The sequence below is a fragment of the Chroicocephalus ridibundus genome, chromosome 1, assembly GCF_963924245.1.
Source record: "Chroicocephalus ridibundus chromosome 1, bChrRid1.1, whole genome shotgun sequence".
NCBI lineage: Eukaryota > Metazoa > Chordata > Aves > Charadriiformes > Laridae > Chroicocephalus > Chroicocephalus ridibundus.
The window spans coordinates 77,739,025-77,761,292 of NC_086284.1; the positions used below are offsets into that span (position 1 = coordinate 77,739,025).

General features: G+C 40.7%; 1 protein-coding gene across 5 annotated transcripts in view; it reads right to left on the reverse strand.

The window, feature by feature from the left end:
* Positions 1–290: 290 nt before the first annotated feature.
* P2RY8 (P2Y receptor family member 8) overlaps positions 291–22,268 on the reverse strand; it is a 57,084-nt gene continuing 35,106 nt past the window's right edge. For all 5 annotated transcript variants that reach the window (XM_063340733.1, XM_063340715.1, XM_063340743.1 and 2 more), the window contains one exon: positions 291–3,279. In XM_063340733.1, the coding sequence (XP_063196803.1) occupies positions 2,143–3,216 (1,074 nt within the window). In that variant the 5' untranslated portion in view covers positions 3,217–3,279 and the 3' untranslated portion in view covers positions 291–2,142. The remainder of the gene's footprint in view (positions 3,280–22,268) is intronic.

The following is a 22,268-nucleotide window of genomic DNA, read 5'->3' on the forward strand; positions in this document are numbered from 1 at the left end:
CTTTGGAGGTCCTGGCGCAAGCAGGCACTTTGGAGCATGAGCGAGAACTGACACAGGAGCTCAGAGCCCCGGGCTCACACAGGGAGGTGTTCAGTGGGCTCCTCTCTTTCAGAACATACAAGGTGACCCAAAGTAGCAAGCCCACCTCACCGCACACAGGCTGGTAGTGCAGGGTAGCTTCCAGGCAAGTTGACAAGAAGGTTTGGACGCGTTGGCCTTGTGGGCAGAAAATGTGCAGATCAATTAAAACTACCACTGTGAAACGCCACAAAACACTTCAGATGGCTTTTGAAAGGTTTTACGAGGTTCACTCACATTTATCCTGCTCCAATTGAATATAAATTGAATATAAATTGAATTTACGAGGTTCACTCACATTTATCCTGCTCCAATTGAATATAAATTGAATATAAATACAATGAAAGACAACACTTCAGCAGAAGATAGGACGTGCAAACATGTCACAGCTGATTTTGTGTTATCCAGCCTCTATCGTGAAGAAATTTGTGGTGATTAGTGGTAGAAAACTGTGTTTTAATCATCTCATATATAAAGGAAAAAGGCAGATTTTAAGGGCCTTGGGTGTTGTCTTTTACTTAAGCACAGGAGCTCAGAAATCAGGATAGCATGTGATGTCTGAACCAACTTTCCACAATGTCAAAGACAACCTCCTACTCAGCGTTGGATGGAGTCACAGCACAGCAAAAGGTCACCATATAGCTTTGTCTCGCTTGTGAGGGGAAACTTGTCTGGCTCTGTCGGGTATTTTTTGGCTTTTCACTGTCAATGAGGGCCAAAGGTAGGTAAAAAGTTGTAAATACTACAGGAAGAACTTTTCCTTTGTCTGTTCCCACTACAGATTCTGTAGCAGTCATCTTTCCAAGCACACAGGCAGTTGTTGTGATGTGAGAAGAATTAAAACATGACCCATGATATGCAAACAAGCTGGAGGGGGATATTTCAGAGAGGAATCCCAAACACAGGACTGCACAATCAACCTGCCATAACCTATTTCCAGGGCATTTGGTACATTTTTCTTCTTCGTTCTGTTTGCCTGCTTGAAAGAAGTATGTTTCTGACATCTGGCCATAGGGACAGGTTTTCATCTGGTTTCTGCTGGCATACAATTACTCCAGTCTGTGGTTGAATTCTCATATACCCAGCTGAAAATCTGGTTAATAATCCACACCATTGCCATAAGGAAGATAAACTCACTGCCCGTGCGTTATATAAAGCTAAATTCTCTGCTGAGGTGGATGGTGCTTCTGCATATAGCCTATAGTGAATTGGTGAAAACGGCTTGTTGATACCAATCACATACAAGCAGCAGCGTTATTACTGTAGTAGGTTGATAGGAGAAAATCTGTCTTCCTAAATGAACCGCACCCCACTGTCCTGAGTAATTAATAACTTCAAGAAATGAAAATATAATCCGCTCAGCAGCTGAAGTAGTCTCAAACATCGTAAGTGCTAGCGTCCCTTTCATTGTATGAGATATTTTCCTATATAAAATTGAAATAAATAATATGAGTCAACCTAACCTTTTCAAAGGTTAGTGTGGTTTGGTTCTGATAAACAGTAGGGTGAGTGTTGTGGTGAATTCACAGTGGCTGTGCATTATGCATTAATGGTAAAATGACAAGCTATTTTTACTCATTCTTTTATAGAGATACAACAGGAGAGAAAGAAATGTATTTAAAAAAACCCAAAAAACAACAAAAAAAATATGCAGCACATTGCTTAGAAAAATAACTACCTCAAATCCAACTTCAGTGTATGCTCTAATTCATATACAGTTTCACATTCAGTGAGAATCACAAACTTTTGGTTAAACACTGAGATAATACAAACTGAAAGTAATTTTCCTTCTAAACTTATCCCTTGGTTTCATATAGTAGGACTAATTCCAGGCCAACCCCTAATTATCAATGTTGGGTTTGCTTCAGTGCCTTCTTGAATAAAATCAGTTCCTATGACACTTCCATTTCTTACCGGAAAGTACTGAAGTAGGATGCGCAATGTAAGTATGGCTTGAGTTCTCTCACTGGAGCAAGGTATTTTGAGGGTAGCCATTCAAAAATAAATGTTTTCTGTGTCTACCCATGGATCTCAAACGTGCCTTTCTTCTGGGGATGTCTAAGGCTAAAAAACGCTTTCCTGCCTTTGCAAATAGACCTTCACTCCCTCTAATCCATCCATAGGTCCACTTGACATCGACCTGGCTGACATGGTCCTGCCAGAGAATAAGCTTTCCCTTCTGGTTTCCAAACTGTCGCTGACCAGTACCTTAGGGCGAAACACTTGCATGAATTTCTGGTAGAATTCTTTGGATGCAAAATAATAAATGAAGGGATCTATGCAGTTGTTGAGGCAACTGAGGCACAAGGTGAGCTTGTAGGCAGGGTACAAACTCCTGCCATAAAATAGGCGGATGATCATATGCACGAGTAGGATAAAGTTATTTGGGGCGAAGCAAGTGATGAATACCAGAAGGACTATCATCGCCAGGTATATGGATCTTGTCTTCTGCCTGTTACCATATCTGTTCGATGTCTGAATAAGCTTCCGAATGATGCCAATATAGCATACAACCGTTACAACAAAAGGGATCAGGAAGAGCACAACAAACAGTGTGAGGAGAAACGCTACCCAAGCTGCAAAGTTGGGCAGCATATCCCATTTGAGGACGTCAAAACAGGTTATAATCCCCAGTTCTTTCACTTCATAGGTCAGATCTGTGCTTTCTAGTGGGTAGAAGGCCAGTAGCAAGAAAATCCACATACCTAGGCAGGCAGCCAGGGCATATCTTTTCCTTCTCCACTTGATCAACTTCATGGGATATACCACACCCATGTACCGCTCGATGCTGATACAAGTCATGGTCAGTATGGAAGAATACATGTTGGAGTAGAACATCACGGTCACAAGGCTGCAAAGAGTCTTGCCAAAGGTCCAGTGATTGCTTTGGATGTGATAAGAAATTTGGAAGGGAAAGCAGCAGGCCAGCATGAGATCTGTGATGCTCAGGTTGATCATGAAGATAACAGAAGGTGTTTTGGGTTTGATGTGCCAGCAGAGCACCCAAAGTGAGAACAAGTTGCCAGGGATACTGATCATTGCCACCAGTGAATACACAACTGGGAGGGTGATGGAGATAGCTTTATTCTGCAGCATTGTCAGGGTTTCAGCATCCAGGTGGGATACGTTTTTAACCATTATTCACAAGGGGGTTGTTGATCCCTCTGAGCCAGCTGGATCATGAACACTTGGCTTAAAAACCTAGAGGACAAAGTCAAGAGAGCAACACACTATGTCAAAACAGAAATTAAGAACACACTTCTTCTATTAATCAAACTAAGAAAAAGCCCTACGTAGTTTGACAGATTATCTCAGAATGAACAGGATCCATTAAAATCATCTCCTCAAAACTCTCTCCTTCTTCCGAATGATGGTAATGTTTTACCAGTCTCACTTCTTCCTAGCTTTGCTTTTTCCTTGCTGACTGGTTTTCTGATACTTTTTGCAGTCTACATGCTGTCACACCACTTATGTTTTTGTAACATAAAGAAAACCACATATCACAAATAGAAATTAAATTGATGTCTGCATGAGAACACTATGCCATAGGATCTCTGTAAGCTAAAGCCATCCTATCTGTTCTAGATGGCATGACCTTGCTTCTTGTAATGCACAATTCCTCTTTTTTCCTCTCAACTGAATGGTGATCCATTCCAAGTAAGTGCTGGGTAATTATTTATTTATTTATTCGTTCATTCATTCATTCAACAGGGTAAAGGAGAACATGCAATCAATTGTTCTTGGTGTACTCATGATGTAAAAAGAATGTAAGGAAAACACCATGTATAATCGAGAACCAGGGACAGATTGCAGTTGCTTGGACTGGTTTACAGGCTGAAGAGACCAGGGTAAAGAAGCAACAAGCCCCCTTCTAACAAAAAGAAAAGCTATTGAGTTTCAATTTCTGCAAGATGTATGTTATTAAAAAACGTTCTGTTTGCAGCTGTCTTACTGGCATCACCTGTAATTCTGCAAAATTAGTTTCAGTTTTGCAGTCTGCAAAGCAAAACCGTGCTTTCACTGTCTGGCCTGTATAGATCTTTCTTGGCAGACACAATAGCTCATGGTTTAGCTTATTTATTTTATACAGCGTAGCAGCATTTAGCAGTTGCAAGCAAGAACTCATTCCTCAACGTGCTACAGGCATGCGTGTTTGCTTTCATTAAGCTGCAAGTACAAGGATTCGGTGTCATAAAAGAATAGGGTCGAAAAAGCAAAGAAATGGCCATGAATGACCAGAAAGACAGAGGATAAAGCAACAGTAAGTTCTGTGAAGAATGGCAATGGGGGCCTGAAAAGGCTGCCAGCCCAAGCCAGCCTGTAACTCTGGGCACATCTGTGCTGCTTAATAAAAAAGGGACAGAGAGTGGGTTCAGGCACACGCTCCTACTTGTGGACTCTGGTCACATACACTGTTTAATCCAAGCATCTCTTTGCAAGACACACGTCCTGTAAGTGGTTAGATTAAAAAAACGTATGTGCCAGTCAGTTGGTGTCACTTAACCTCAGATCTAGTTAAATAAGACTTTTAATTTAGTTGCGTGGCTGTACCCATGAGCAGTGTAACGGGTCAGTCCATCAGACACGTCAGCCCTCAGTGCTAACTAGCTGGAAGCAGCCATTCTGATAACAACTGTGATTTCTGACAGAGGCTCTTACAGGATAACTTGCTACACCTTTCACAAAATAACTGTTGATGGTTCCTGAGACCTGGCAAAGGTGAAGTCTCTGCTGAAGGCTGTAGTGTAGTAGAGAGATACTCCCAAAATAAACTGAGTGCAGGTCCAGAAAAAACACAACTACAGCAGCAAGAAGCTCAGTCAGGGCTTATTTCTGTTGTTTCTTGATCTGATCAATTTGACATAGTGTTTCGAATGTCAGCTAAAAATATTCAGAAGTAGTGAGAGGCAGAATCAAACACGTGACATTAACTAACGTTGCCAGTCTTTCAGGAGCTTCTAGCTGAGCTGTTGGAAGCCCAGAAAAAGGTACAAGAAAACAGGAGTTGCAAATAAGTCAGACATGTTCCTAATATATCAGGCACGTGACACACAGCAAACATGTTCCACGTAATGAGCACATCACATGATCACAACTGCAAAAATCCCATTAAGCCAAATCCATTGCAGATGAAATTCTGCTCTTGCCAGTGGAGCTATATCAGGAATGAAACTAACTCTTCAGTTTTCAGAAGAACTTGAAAAAGCACTCACTGACACAAAGCTCTTGGAAAAAAATAATAGAATCATAGAACTGCCTAGGTTGGAAGGGACCTTTCAGATCACCTAGTCCAACCATCAACCTAACACTGACAAAAACCATCACTAAACCATGTCCCTAAATGCTATTTCAACTCTTCTATCTATGACTTGCATAATAAATACCTATTCATGAACTCCATTGCCTCAAAAATCCTTCCCAAATAGCACCCCTTTATGCCTAGTAACCCTAAACTTCCCAAAACAAATAGAAAATTTCTATCTATGTCAAAGTATCTAGAGACCTCTAATAAGAAGCCTTTGCAAGTGAAAGATACTTGCTCTCACACGCCAAGGAATCTCACCCCTAGATACTGTTCCTATAGAAATTGCATGTACTTGGGAGGTAAGAATATAGGTGAAAATTTCAGTTAAATGTGTCACATTGGTCATAAAGCTATTGAATACCTCTTACATTTGGTTTGTTGTTGGGGCTAACCACAAACATATTTCTTCTAAACTTGCTTTTTCTGAGAGCACATCCTGATAAGAAGGAGATTAAAAAAAAATGCACACATAGATGCTGCAGTACGCAAAACAGTGTCAGGATTCATGGCCTGGCTACTGGCAAATCTTACGCACTTGTGGAACACTACCTTCAGAAAAAGATAAGCGCCTCCTAAATTTAGGCACCTCTTGAATAGGGGCTGAAAGGCACCAGACTTTGTGGTTAAGTGCCTACAAGAGCTCTCCAAAAAAGGGTAGGTCCCCTTGGAACGGTTTTCAAATAAGAAGATGTCCATCACAAGGAGCAAAAGAAGAATTGATGCAGTGGCTCCCTAGTGTCTTCTGCAGGGGAGGGGGGGGCATGCAAAGGACACAAGACTGTTGTTGCAAGTCATTCTCAAGGGCAAATATCCTCTTGGGGAAATGTAGAGTACAGAAAATCCTCCTTCCAGTTTTGCCTTTTGTTTTGACAAATGCTTCTGGGGCTCTAATCCTGAATTCCTTGTTCAGGAAAGCCTGGGCCAGCAGAAATTCCTGTTCTGAGTCACCCTTACTTGCGATGCTTTGCTTTTTAGATGCCCAAGTTAAGCTGCTGGACCCACAATATAGAATTACAACGTACTTTACCTCTCCCAGTATTGCACCTACTTGGGTTTAGTTAATACTGTATTTATATTTTCATCTTGTTCAGGTTAACTTTACGTCCTTCCCCCACTGCAACCACAGTCCCTGTCTCTTGTGGTTTAACTTGAAAATGTCATAAACCAAACGAGAAAGTAATCTTTATGAGGATTAGAATTAGATTCCCCTTAGATTTTATGAGTTACTTCCTTTCAATTTCAGGTTTCCAATGCAATTCAAATCAGTGGAGCTTGTATGCATTCTCTGCATGAGAAACTTTACTGCAGGATAATTTAAAAATATCAACCCTCAGCTAAGGTTTCATATGCATAATCTGTAAAAATATAGTTCTGTTACATAAATATCCCTGTTAGAAAGACATGATTTTGCTTTTATTTTGGGGAGAGCTATATTTAATCTTACAACAGACAGATGGACATACTGGTAGACAGAAACAAAAACTCAGTAAGGATTCTTCAAGTGAGAAGATCCGGTCTTATTGTCATTTACGTCAGTCCTCAAGAATCTGACGCAGAAAGAGAAAAGTTAAGCTTTTCTGCTTGCCTCATTTCTGAAATATTTAGTGGATAGATGTATTTTAGTTTTATATTCGGTACTAAGAGCACCTACAGCCATGAAGTAACCCTCGCTAAATCCAGGCAGGGTTTTTTTGCTTCTCTTTGTACTCACTGGCTCATGGCACTCTGCACAGAAAGCTCATTTGGAAATTCAGTAACGCCAGGTTTTCATCCGAGCTGTAACCATAAGCAAAGGTGACATCTGCTTAGTGCCTTTTTGGCAGGAATGGTGATTCCTTTCCCTTCAATTGGCAAAAGATGACAAATAAAACATTAAAGGGTATACTGAAGGTCAAATGGTAAAAAAATCAGAAGAGGATTGTGTTATTTCTTGGCCGTGGAAGAGTAACAATAGAGATGTGTCTACTTTCTTTTTAGGGGACTACTAAATAAAACTGATGTGTTTCCTGACTTACATCTATTCTCTTCCTGTTGTCAGTGTCAAGTGCACCTGTCAAGTGCACAGGCAAGAAGCCTGTAAGCCAAATGAAAACCAGAACTACCATTTCATAAAAAGTTTTGTGATTTGTTTTGTGATTTGAGGTGGAAAAATAAATCTCAAAACATATCATGCAGCAGAAAGCCTTCCAAAACCTATTCTGGTTCGTAATTTTTGGTTCATTACCTGTCAAAGCACTATTGTGTAAAATAAAAATGTCTTATTTCATAAATTCTTTGATGTTGTTACACTTTTGGAAAGACACCCTTCCAGCTGAAGAAGGTAGGATGGCATATTTCAGATTACAGGAAAACCAAACTGAAATGCAATTTCAACTCAATTGCAAACTGATTCAGAATGAAGCAAAATGAAAGCACAGATTTTATTGTAAGCGCTTAGAGAAGTCATATTCACAGTTTTTAATCAACATAAATGTGGCTGAAGGATGTATTTTTTTTCTCAAAAAAATTCATTTTTTGAAAATTTTTTTTTTACTCGCTCAATTTAATACTGTTACAAAGCAGTAACAAGAGCTAAAGGGTTAGGATAGTTTATATTTACCTAAATGTAGCTAAAATTGCTGAAAACTTAAGGATCCTCAGTGTGCAGTGTTCCTGCTGGGGATTCAACCCCTCCTGGAGTGTCTGAATTGCTAGTGAGATGAAAGAATGTTAGACAAGCACAGAAAACAGACATTTAATTTCGATGTAGACTGAGTATGAGGCGAAGGAGGAGCCAGGAAGGCAAGGAGCCAGCAGCCAGTCATCTTCAGTTGTGAGAAAAGTGACAAACACTTTGATATTTAGATAGAGTAGGGGGTTTTATCAGAGGAACAAGAAGAAAAAGTGCCCTTTTGTAGCGCGTCTCAGTTATTGTTTGTAAAGCATCGTTGATACAATTCAGAGAAACACTTCTGCAAATGTTCAGGTTCACCAAACTGAGGAATGTAAATGAGCGCATCTCTGACTGCGTGTTCCTTAAACTGATCACAGGCTTTACCGAAAGAGGCTGCAGGTTTTGTCTGGATGATTCTTTCTCACCCTTGCAATAAACTTTCATGCAAATTTTAGCTTGTAAGGTTACACGTCTACATCTCTAAAAGCCAAGGGTTTGGTTCACTCAGTCAAGATCTGAACTTAAGTCTTCTAAGAAACTTCTTTGTATTGGGCCTTCCCTGTTCTTTTTGCTGATTTCTTTTTTTTTTGGTATCTGTTGTTTTGTTCTGAGTATTGCTACTGCAAAGATCAGAAACTGTTGCTGAGCCTGTAGTTATGTTATCACAAAGGCACGATTTCACACTAGGCTTTAGCTTATCTTCTTTTAAGAATAAACACATTTGGGAAATGAGACTTCTCTGTGCACTTGCGTGTACAAGTATTTCTGAGCAAACAAAACAACTCTGAAAATATCTAACTAGCTGCCATATTCCTGACCTCCTATGTCATTAAGCTTTAGAAAAATAAAACTGTTCTTTATTTCTTATTTTTCACCAAAGATTATTCAACTCAAGGACATAAGAAAACCATATGCAGGCCTTCACTGCAAAAGATGGTGTAGATTTTACAATGAAAGGGTTATATTATAATCACTGTGTTAATCAAAAACTCTTGCGGAGACAAACTTCAGTCTTTATCTCAGTACACCTAGTCAAAGTAAACCCTATGGTGGTTATAGCTTTGACCTCAAAGAGTTAGGGCAAGGTAAAAGAAGAGTGTCTTCTCTCCACAAGGATTTCACATGGAAAGGTAAAAAACCTCTCTATTTTTTCAGTAAGAAAATGTAGAAGCATTACCAGCTGTAGTGTCACAGGGGTACGTGTCTGTTGAGCTTGTTTGCTATATCAGTCTAGAAGAAAGCAGCTTTATTCAAAAGTGAATAAAAATAATCCTATCATTTCTGCCTGTTAGAGAGTGTTTCCCTTCTCCAGCCTGAGAGAGTGCAATTGGGAGTTTCCCAGATTCAACCAAAGAAGTCTTTCTAAGTGTGAAATCTAAATATACAGGTGAGAGACAAGGAAACATCAAAAGGAAATACTGTACCGATTCTTCAGAACTAGGTAAGTAGTAAAATTAACTGTACATAGCTACCTTTGCATTTCCTGTGTCTGTCCTGGACTATGCAGTTTTGCTTATAGTTGAATTTTCGTGCACTTGAACCTTCATCTTTGCTAACCATAAATTAGCAAAGTCAGGATTCTGTCCTGGTGTTAGCAACGTTCATCCTAATTTAGATAAGGTTTGCATAAACACAGCCACTATCATCTGTGTCAATAACCCCATTCAGACTGAAACTAGTCAATGTGGTCTTTAAAAAGTTCATTTCTGCAGTAGTCAGGTTTATGGAAATAGTAAGGCTGTGGGCCAGTATTGACAAAAACCTCTCTGCGTCTGAACTGTGATTCTATGACTTTACGTGCTAGTTAGACTACAAAATGAAGCAGTTTGCACTTTTCTTTATTGGTGAGCAAGATACTCAGCTTTTAAGAATTCTGTGAGCAAAACCTTAGGTCAATTGAAACCCAACTTGTGTAACTCCACTGATCGATTTTCTAGGCAGGTTGAAATTTCAGTCAGAGTCAGCATCCTCAACTGGATTTAAAGAGGTTCCAGTTTATGGGCTAATAGCTAGACTATTATATATGTATGTTGGTCTTTCCTACATAGGCAGACTTTATTTTTTTCCCAGTCTGATATTTTAAAAAGGATTAGCAAAGCCAGGGCAACCCCTTTTAAGAATTCAAAATAACAGCCCAGGAATTCATTCTATAGGGCTTACACTCTTCTGCGGTCGCTGCCCATGTGTGTGCTCTTATTTCCCAACAGCACAAGGTAACTTGCCTCTCGGTGAAATAATGCTGTCTTGCACGTATCATGGAGGAAGAGCATGTGTGCAAGCCGTTACTGAAATATTGCTGACGCCTGGCGGGGAACCTTGAACTCATTAGACCACGGTTTTTTGTCAGGTGGTGCGTGGCCATGGACAACCAGCTTGCAAAGCTCCTTTTAACCATTCTGGCAGACATACTGGGTAGTGTGGAGTTCCCCTGTGCCAGAGGGCCCTCCTGCAGGTAGCTTGCCCTTGAGTTATGGAAAGATGGTGAAGATTTGTGGTTTTGTAGAACTTTGACCACAGAAAGTGCCCGATCGAGTATAAATTTAAATAACACATGAATTGATTTCCTTTATAACTTTAAATCTTTCAAATATTATCTATGTTCAGGATTGACAGACAATGAGTTCCGATCTGCAATTATTTCCTCCTACAAGTAATTGCCTCACATAGCTGTTGTGAAAGTCAGAGGAAAAAGCGTAGTCGATCATTTCCCTTCTGACCTAAAATGCCAGGAAAAGAAGTAACAGTTTGTTGGCACAAGGTGTTTGTGGTGAACAATATGGCAGATCCCCAACAGGGAATCCCTCAATCTTCAGAAAACTTGATGATATTATATTGAATCTGCATGGTCTGATTGGAATTTTTGAGCAAACATATACATATATTCTATTTGAAATCTGTACTTTTGATCTTATCATCTCTCTCTTCTGTGAAACTCTTTCTGAATGTTTCCTCTCCTGTTCAGTCCACAAAGGAATTGAGGTAGAACTGTGTGCATGTTTTTTAAAGATTATCTTTAGAGATTAAAAAAGAAAAAAAGGCAAAAAAGCTCACACATTGCTTTTTATTGCACTTGCACTAAGGATTTGACAGTCTGTAGCTGTTGATTGATTTAACATGGAGTCCATAAACAGGACAGCCAACCAAGATTTGCGGGTGTAGCTGAAAGGATAATTTGACATGGCATTTGGGAAATGTTTTGTGCAAAGAATGTAGGGTAATTCTAACCTAATTCATGTAACGTACTGAGGCCAGAAACTGGAAACAGTATTGTTAGGAGTGAATCAAAGAACTTGGCTGTGCATGTAGGCCGTCTTCAGAAAGGCCTTCTTCCACTACTTCCACTAGCTGGTCTCAGAATCTACAAAACCTCTTACTACCTCCTAGATAAATAGCTATGTCCCCAGAAAGCCCATGCTGGATCCATAACAACTGGTGACTTTTAAATACAGGCTGAATTATTATTCCTCTTGTTAAGTAAGATCTATACGGATATGCAACTCTTTTTCCAGAGCAGTATCATGAAGTAGCAGGATTCACTGGTGCCTTTCTTGCCTGATCTTTGCTACAGCCGTGGATTTATCATCCGTAGAAATCTAAGTGTCTGTTTTAGGGTGAGTCGGAAAGTGTGGATGCTGCTGACTGTACTGGGCAGATCTCCAGTGACTGCAACAGGCTCATGTATAGTCATTTCCATTGTAAATGCAGGTGTTTGAAGCTGAATCCAGCCCATTCAGATCCTGGTTTCGTGGAGGCTTGTAATTGCCTGGGTTCTGCCAAAATCTGAACTAGTCCACTAAAACATAATTGTCCCCTTTCACACTTGGGCCTCTCAGCTGCAACTTTAAAATGGCCAGGCTGGCTTCCTGAAAATCATGTGAAAATGATTTGGCACAGAATAGGACCAAATGCATGATTTTACCTGTACCTGTCTTCCTCCACCTGTGTGTCAAAACCTACAGTCAGTTTTACATGATTGTAAAACCCTTTGTGTAGCAGAGGTGCCACAGCTTGGACTCAGAATAAAAAAATATTTTATCTTCTGTTGGTGCTGCTGCGGTACTTGCTGAGCATATCTAATTTAGCCTTTATTGACAGTCCACCTACAGGACTGACTGCTCTTCTGTCTCCCCAGATGCCTTCTGCAATGTACTGGTGGTGAACTCCTGGCAGACTGGGCCTTTTCCTGGCTTACACATCAGTTAGAAGCGATTCTCACATCAGCACTCGTGAAAACGGTCTTTGCTGAAAAACACATGAGACCAGGGGCTCTGTAGGAGCTAAATTGACACACACTTGGCAGCTTTCTTGTATATCCAATTCTCTGCTTCTGAAAGGGCAAGAAGAACTAGACATACAGAAAGAAGGAGCCTTGCTTCCTGTCAAACTGTGCCTCTTACTGGAAGGCTTTGATACAAAAAATGGGCTGCTGGAAGCACTGTTGCGTGTCTGGAATGGATATTGTGTCCACTCATTCCCCTGGACCCCCTGTCAACAAAATAGGTGGCCACATGTATTTCAGCAGAAGAGTGCCCAGGCTGACGAAGGGCCAGTAGGCAGCGATGTATGCAAACCAAGACACTGGGAAACATGTCAGCTCTGTGGTTGTCTCCTCATTCCTGAGCACTTTGGACAATGCTTCCCAGCCTTGCCTGAAAGGAGGAGCGGTTGGGGCTCACCTCAGGTGATCTCCATGAGAGATCTTGCACTGTCACAACTCTTTCCTTTGCACGGTGTCTTTTACTGCTTATTGTCACAGCTCTGAGCGCGAACCTTGAATTGTATCTGTACTCCGGAGCTATATATCACTGTATTTTTTCCTGAGTGATGTTCTGTTGCCCATGTATATGGTCTCAGAAGTGGTTGTTATTCTCTGCTAGAGAAAGTTTCTTCATTTTTTCAACATTGCCATCAGCAATCAATAGTATTCAAGCTACAATCATGGGGTACCCTGGCTGATTCTACCTTTAATTGTAGTCATTTCATGACCAGGGCATGTTTCACTAGGACAGCAATGTATCGTCTGCATCTGTCTTGAGAGGAGCAACATGCAGTACCGCTACAGAGCTCAGATGGCATGACCAGGGTTCGTTTATTTTGGGACCGGTCCTGCAGGTCGGGTATTCAAGCAACTCCCAGTGAAGTCTGAGGCAGCTCTGTGTGCTGCGTGCACCTCAGAGCTCTTTGCTCGGTAGATAGAAGCCAGCTCACCCTGTCCGAGCTCATGCAAACTCATTCACATGCTGAAAGAACCGAAAGTTGGCTTCTCTGCAAAAGTTCAAAGCTTATGTTGAGCACTGATAATTGTAGCAGTGCTGCTCGTGGCCGGCACAGGGCACAGTATAAATTCACATGTGCCTGAACGATGCTGAGCAGATGTACCCAAAGGCACAGTGCACAGGTAACAGAAACCTCAGAAAGAGCTAACTACAGGAGCAGATATACTGTATGACCTAGTTTTAAAAGCAGTGCTATACATGCACACAAAGGAAAAAGAAAGAGCCAACGTAATTATTATTTTTTCCCTGACTTAACACTTAAAACGTTTTTTCCTGACTTCTCTTCATCTTGGCAATTTGATACCAGTTAGAGTTATGACTGGTAACATATAAGAAGTGAAGATTACAAAATGGGAAAAAAAGAAAGAGATTTCTAACGAAAGCTTCATCTTGTTCAGTTTCTTTGTGACTACTTAAGCTATCACACTAATACAAAGAGATACAACAGGAATAGCACCCTGAAACCACATCTGCTATTGTTTCATTATTCTGAAAGTCCTCGAGTGCAGGTGACACTGTAGGCCAAAGTTCAGCTCTTCAGCTGAACCAAACTGCAAGTGCCTCGTATTCGGGCATAAATAAGACCAAAATTGGATTCTTTCCTTGTCTAACATACTCCTTCTGCATTGAGAAGTATGTAAGTGCCCTAATTATAGTCAAGATACATGCTGATATTTTCTTATGTGAATGTTACCTATGAAATAATCACAGGCAGAAGTCAAACGTGTTCAGCAGCTGTTTTGGTGGAGGAACTAGTCTCCGCTCTTATCAACAGGCAATACATTGCAACAGCTTGTTATTGGCTTTACTTGAGTTCCTCTTTATTGCTAGCAAAACGCCCTGAGATATCTGGATCATCACTGCTCTGCAAATCATTACTGAAGTCTTGACATCTTCAGAAAAAATAATGAAAGTGAAGATGCTGTGCTTTGAAGGGTGTAATTTGTTGACCTGTGCACTAAAAATTAGTGTCTTAACTATAATTTTTAAGACCTTGGCATTTAGCTCCAACTTAACAGAGCATTTGTAAAAGGTCTGTGTCTCACAGTGTCTTCTGTCATACTGCATCTGTGGTCTGCTATTTTTAAACGTATGGGCAAACAAACATTCTTGCAATGTATGTGAAGGTGTGAATCCATATCTCATCAGACAGTCTATGTATTTGATCTCACTCATACAGACAGAGGAGGCTGCTTACCGCTCTGGGATAGAGTTTTGCAAAACAGCTCCTGATTACCATGTAAGAAAGGGTATTCATTACTATACCATAGGACATATTATACCACAGCTGATATACTACTGCCTTATGCCCTGCTTTGTCTCTGCCGTGAGTTGTCTGCTTGCCCACGTGCTTAAGGTAAATAAACATAGCTGTGAAATTTTAAATGGTGACCACATGAAAGCGGCACAGGCCAGTCTGAGGCGAGAGCAGCCTTAGCGTGATTCTGATGCAGGCAGCCCTCACGGCAGCGTACGCCGGCAAAGTAAAGGAGAGGTGGGAAGCCATCATGAGGACACATAAGCATTCTTATTTATCCAGCTTGTAAAACAAATATTGTGTATGAGATATTATTAGGATAATGTACTAATATAATATAGTATATTAAATATTATATATTAAACATCATTTATGATGATATATGTATGCTATAAATATTTTTCACTGGTACCACAAACTGAAATACCTATAAAATCCATAACCAACATCCCAAGCACTAGAATTTCTCTCTTTTTCATCAGATGATGTTTTAGCCTGTGTTACTGATTCATCACATATATATGTGTCTGTGTAAATATATAGGCACCCAATACTATATATCTTATATTATATTGTAGGATCATATATAATAATATATGATATTATTTTCTTATTTCATAGTATAGCTACGATTGATAACATTCTTCTGTTTTAAAACTTTTTTTCGTGACTACAAGGGAAATTTCAGCTATTTGGACATTAAGTGTTATTAGGATAAACCTTTACGTGAGAGGAAAGCAATCCTACTGTAAAGGAGCTCCAAGTCCTAATGTAAAAAGTGCTCGGACAACATTTAAAGTTTCAGTTTCACTGGGTCCAAAACACTATAGAGCAAAATGTGGGCTCCAGAGCTCAGCCAGTCTTAAAGACAATTTCCTTGTAAGGTGACACCTAAAACTCAACCACCTGGAAAATTATACTAAGTCTGTGAAATGCAGTGACAAGGACAAATATACAAAACCGCATTAGTTTTTTAAAATTTGTTTAGCTTCACCCCCAGACTGGAGAACTTAGCACTTTTAATGTTCTCTCATAAAACAAATGCGCAAATTTAAATGCAAGCTTTCGCTGACTCCAGACGTAGCTATATACATAAGGTCTGGTGTGACTCAGTCTTCAGTGAGGTGCCACACACTGTGACAGCTAATTAATTGCCCTTAATTAATCATCTCCTGGCCGTGGATCAAACTATTGAGGTTTAGTTGAGGTCTAGCTGAGGCTGGGATCTAACCTCAAGCGAAATATATGGCTTTGTCAGAACACAAAGGGGGGCCCTGGGTGGCATGAGCTCTCAAAATGAGTCTACAGGACAGAGAGGAACTTGACTGTGGTACAAATTCAGGTGTGGGAAAAGCAAACACAATATTCTTACCCTCTGGCACTTGAAAATGACAAAACAAATACTCTTGCCTTCACCCAAGTAGTTTAAAAGGAAGAGGAAATTAAACTCCTCCAGTTCCGCTAAAACCTAATAACACAGTAAAACGAATGTAATAATCCTGCAGAAAAAAAATACGCTGAAAGAAAAGAAAGAAAGAAAAGAAATCAGCCCTTGGGGAGCTGATTATGGGCTTTATAGATATTTCAGCCTGCGTGAAAACTGCCCATTGGAGATGAAGACTGTGAGACTCATGGGATACGTAAAGACAAACTGTGAGGTAGTTTTGAAGACTGGCACAATTATGCACTGATAAGATACTAATAATGATAGAGCAGTCAGAGACACTTCTTTGGAGGCAAAATTTGGGTTGTTAGGAGTCCTGGAGACCTCTAAGTGACATGTTCTGAAATATTACTGGATTCCTGCAGCTTCAGTGTGAAACTTGAAAACAGGTACATAGGAAAATGATACAAATGTACTGAGAATAAAGGAAAAGTTCAGTGCAGATGGCTCCTGTTCAGGAAAATATGGTTTGACCTGGACCAAAACAGGGAAAGGCTTCTGTTACTAGAAGTTAAGGTTATAGTTTTTAAACTAAAAATTAGAGAAAGCCAACTGGCACAGAAAAGCATGTAGTTCAGGATGACACATACTTACGGGTGGGAATGTTATTAAATCCTCTGTGTTCTTAGAAAAAAGGACAGGAAAAGGTATTAATAAAGTCCAGGAAGGAACCAGACAAACAGTTTCTACATGAGAAGTGTATGAAGCAGATCACGTAAAACAGTCAGCCAGAAAAAAAACCCGGATATTTGTGTCTCTATAGATATGTAAAAATGCTGAGGCTGATTGTCCTGGTTTTCGGCTGGGAATCTGACCTAATTTAGGCATCTGAGAACTCTGATGAAAGAAAGTAAGTGTTAAAAATGGTACGGCCAGGGCACATGCTGATATAGCCCTGCTGAAATAGGCCATGTCGCTGAAGGATCGGAACTATCGTATTACAGGAAGCTTTGTGTCACATCCAGTAAACAATTCAGCTGCATCAACAGATGTGAAAGAATTTCCATGGGTTGAAGGCTGTAACTGCAGGACTGTACCATTGATCACATAACGAGGATAGTAAATGTGGCAGCGATGTGCTTGGGGTAGAAAGACAGCTGTGCGAGCAAACAATACAGAAATAACAAAACCCTTCAAGTACAGCTAAACAAACGGGGCAAATGTGCCGAGGTGTGAGGTGTGTGTTCAGGCTCCACAAGTGTGACTCCTCATAGAAACCACGCGTTCAAGATCCAGAGGGGAGCTCCTCGCAAGACGAGGAGAAGCAGCTCTTGACTCAGGCCTGTGTCATCCTGAGCCTCCGCAGCAGGGGTCTCCTGGGGGCTGGGGTCTCCTGCTCCCCATCAGGACACCCAAGAGCTTTGGCCTGTAGCCTATGGCAAATAACCTTCTACAACTTCAGCTGCTTAATTAAAAAAGTAATATTGCATGTCTGTGTGTGAGGTTTGACCCTACCTGTGTTTAGTGGATATGTCTAAGGAGCTTCTCCTTTGCTTTTTTTTTTTCTGGATCCTTAAGTGCTCAGCTGGAAGACACGCACCAGGTTGTCCCAGCTGTTGCTTTGGGCCATTGACACAAGCAGCACCAGATACTGGCACAGCCCAGCAGAGAGGGGAGCCTACGGGTGAGCCTGGCCCTTTGCTACACAGCTACAGAATTAGGTCTTGGAGAAATACCATAGGAAATTCCAATATCGCTGAAGAATCCCTTTTCTTTTTTAAAAACACCTTCTCCTGTCCCCAGAAGAGCAGTTGCTCTGACTGAAAGTAGAGAGGGCCCTTAGCTGGTACTCCAAGTGTTGCTTGGTACTAATAAACCACATGCACTTGGGGCAGTTCTCTGCTGTGGAGGTCAGCTGGCCAGGGACAGCCTCTGCCCACACCACCAGACCTCTTCATCAGGGCGACGGCATGCAGCCTGCCTGCTCGCAGTGGTCCTGGCTGCTGACCCATGCCTGGGAGCCAGTGGGGAGAAGTCAGCTAGCACAAACCAAATCTGCACCAGGGAGCCTGCTTGTGAGTTAGTGGTGAAAGAGAAACGCATTCCAGTGACCAAAAGCTTTCCCTGGAGCTGATTAATCTATTAGCACCGATGTAAATTAAAAATACAACTTGTTGGCCCCAAAGGAATGCATAATACATGGAAATATTTGATGAGAAAACGGCAAGCTTGAAACCTGGGCTCTCGTGAGGGCTTCCCTATCGAAAGGTTTTGGTTCCCTTTTTCACTCTCTTGCAGTGCCATAGATCTCGAAGGAGAATTGCCGCTGGGAGCTCCTTCACTGGCAGGTACCTGGTGCTTTGGCAGAGGCTGAAACATGGTTGCAGCCCCCACAGCAGCCACCTTCTCTTCTGAAACTCCAAGGATGCCCTCAGCTTCTTGGGAGTAGGGATGGGATGGTTCTTTTGAAACCACAACCTGCCCCCCGCCCCCCTCCCTTCTTCTGAAGGAAGATCAGCACCAACTACGTTCTCGCTTCTCATTTTGAGAGTAGCGGAGGTCATTTAATGTTTGCTACTACTTAGTTCCCAGCTCTGTTTCGGGACCCATGGCTCATGCTTGCTCATGGGAAGTTCAAGGGCTTGGGGACATCTCAGGGTTTTCCCACAGACCTGCCAAGCCTACACTCTCCCCAGTGCTCAGCCCAATGGTGCCCAATGGAGTCACCAATGGTCATGGTAGCATTACAGCCCGTGGGGGCATTAAAAATGTGGTTCAGCAAGCAAATAATGGAAAAAGACAGTGTTTTGAAACTCATTCAGGGAACTGAAGGAAACAGGTCCAAGTCCTTTCTATTTTAACATCTCAGCAAATCTTTTATAAAAACATAAAGGCAACATAAATTCCAGGAGAGCAGCTTTAGTATTCTTTCTTTTTCTGTGTGTGTTTCTCTGTCTCGCTTTGCTGCATTGTCACACACATATACAGAGAGGGAGAGAGGAAGAAAAGAAAAGCAGAGTTTGACGCTTCAAATCAAATCCATTTTCTTGAGGATTGGGGTTTGGTAAAGGTCGCGCATTACATTTTCACAAAAAAGCCTGGAAAGGTGAAATAAATTCTCACAACCCCTTCTAGCACCATCCAGCCAGCCATGCAGGTGAGCGAAGGCATAGTGCTCTAACATCTCAGATACCAAAGATAAGAGTGCACTGATAAAAGACGTTTCATCACATGATGTGGGGAAAGTTTTGTACAAGTTAGGACTAGCTGCTCAGTGCAGGTTCCTCTTTCAATTCTCTGAAACGCTTTAAAAACAAAATTATAGACACACAAAAAAAAACCCAAATTTCAAAAGTGGTTTCCTCAGTTCAAACCTCCCACCACTCCCACACCATCTCTATAGATGTTACTTCTAAGATGTAGTATAAACTACACATAAAAGTTACTTGTGCTTGCACGCATAGACTCGTAGTTGATAGTTTTTAGAGCATTCTGTTATATCATGTTATAAACTACCCTACACAAAAAAAATGAGGCTTGTTATTTTGTTTTGTTTACTTGTTTCTTTAATGTAAAAGAAATCTTTTTTTTTTTTACCAACACTAGCAGAAAGAGAAGACACCTAGCAATTCATCAGCTAAAACCTATCCTTTCTTTTTAAAGGCTACACAATCACAACAGGAAATATTTTGAAATGGTCACACTAATCACAAGACAGACTAGTCTTTTAGGCTGAACATGTGTTTATATTAGTCTCCTATTTTTAGGTCACATCACATGCCAACTTTTTGCCATTGCTATTTGTATTTTAATTATAAATGTAATAATTTTTTCAGCCTTTATGAATAATAGGATCATACTTCATTCTTGCTTCGTTTTTACTTGCTATACTCAAATTCATAATCTGACAGAAGCAAAGAGTGATAACTAGCTAGTTCACATTAAATTAAATGTCTGCCTTTTGTTTGCCTCTTAGTTATTGCCTTTTTTTTCCTTGTTTCTTTAAGCACCTGCAGCAAAACAATATTTGGGGAAGATGCTAATTTTGGTCTAAGTCCTCAAAAGGAATTAGGCATCCAATATTTTTGGGGAATCGGTCCTTAGGAGGAGCATTCCTGACAGGTTTCCATGCTCCTTTCTGCAAAAGCAAAAGCAAAAGCAAGCTTGTCTCCTGCTGCCAAAACTGTCAATGAAATGTAGCAACGATACTTTGACCAGGAGATCAGTATGTCAGTGACCTCTCTGCAATGGCACAATAGCCAAAACGCTCTGGCTTTCTAGATTAGAGCAAGGATCCACCTTCTTGAACATGCCTGTGTAAAAGGATGGCTCTGGCACTCCCAAGAGCACTTCAAAAGTGCTGGGATGAAGTGGCCTGAGGACAACACCCACAATGAGCTTCCTCGTTATGACTCCTGCAGGAAGCCATGTCAATAAGGAGATGAAAATGCTATCAACTTCTCTGTATCTTTTTGTGAAGAAGTCTCCTTGCAATAAGATGATTAAGAAGCAGGACTTTTCTGAGAGCTGACAAGACTGTGGGTGTGTTCTTGAGGATGATAATCAGATCATCTTCAGTTCCAGTGCGCTCTCTCTCACTTGCTCAATGCCTTTAAAAAAAGTCACTTTCCTACTCTGGTTTAATTTTCTTCTTTTTTTTTTTTTTTTATAATACGAATATGTTTGCACTGCTCAGCTACCTTGCTGATGATGGTTTAAGAAATATTAGTGTCTTGCTTTGTAAATGCTCCAAGAGTTAAAAGGAGAACAAGCAGCGTTTGAAATTGCCAACATAGCACCTGCTTTTATTTAAGTGAAGAAGCAATCTGTAAAAAACATACTTGCATGCTTACTCTAAGGTGAAAACTGTTGCTGTAATGGACTACCCATTTACTTAGAAGATTTTCCATTCTTTTTCAGAATGCTTCCAGAAGTTAGATATGTTCTGTGTCCAGTTTTACAGAAAGTATCAATCCAATTAATTCACATTAATTTACTGGAATCAGTGGACTTGTTCTCATGGTCCTTTAACTACGTTTTTCCCAGACAAAGCAACAAGATCTCTTATGCTATCATCTCTGCAAACCTTTCAGTGATTTCTTAAAACAATGAAGTAAGCTTGATGAAATCATTCAAAAGTTATGACTCTTGAATGAGTGAGGTTTTGTGCCTTTTTTTTGAATGTCCACTTCAAGCCATATTCAAGGGACTGCATTTGTCAAAACTGCATCCAGACATTTTTCTTTCTAAATTGAGCACTTCCTTGTACCTTAAATTGGGATACCCAAATAATGAGACTTCCCAAACCTATTATATTATCCAAACAGAAAATTATTTCTTTACAGGGAGTGGGTTTTTTCTGCCCAAATTACGCAATAATACCCTAAGGGGAAAAATCTCCACAAACTGTAAGGTACAATAGGATTTTCTGGTTCTCAAATGACTGAATAGCTCATATTATGAAAGACAGGGTATGGCTTTGTACACTGGGTTTCTGATGTTTTGTTCTTGCTACTAGTCAAGCTCAAGAAAGCTACAGTTCAGCTGAAAACCAGTTAAGAGTTTCTTTAGAAACTGGGTGTAAAATGAGATTGTGGTTAGTTTTGCTCAATCACAAAAAAAGACAGAGACACAGGAAAGCAACCAGTACCTAGAAGCAGTCAATACAGAATGCAAGCCCACGGAGAGAGCCTAGAGCACACACCATCCACACCTCCTCTACTCCCCGGGTTGTGGAAACACAAGTAGACAGAGGCACCTGCCTGCCCAGGCGTCTCCATGACCCCAGCTGACAAGTCCCATACCTCGCTGGCTCACAAGTAGGCATTTTAGAATGAGATCCAGAAAGCCAGGACACCAAGCAGCAAGCAAGCTAGACAACAGGAAACACCTTGGTCCCCGAGAAAGCTGCAGCTTTTGACATTTTGCTGAGGGTTTCAAGGAGGCCTCTAGCTATAACCATGTATTACGACTAACATTTCTCCTGGAGTGAGGTGCTTGCATCAGTCTTATCTCACAAAAAATGGAAGGATCCAAACCAGCAACAACAGTACTGCTCACATTCTCCAAATATCACTCAATGGGGATGTGGGAGATAGGAACTTATTTCTCTCTTCAGAGTCATGAGATTTGAATCTATACCTCCCACTACGCAAAAAGATTTTCTATTAGTTGCTTCATCTAAAACATATAAATTACATTGAAATAGGAACTGCAGTTCAGATGTCTTCTCCTCTCAGGTACTGAACAAAACACTACAGTCTTTTTTTCTCACCCATGGACTTTATATCCCAGTTGCACCATGCAAACTGGAA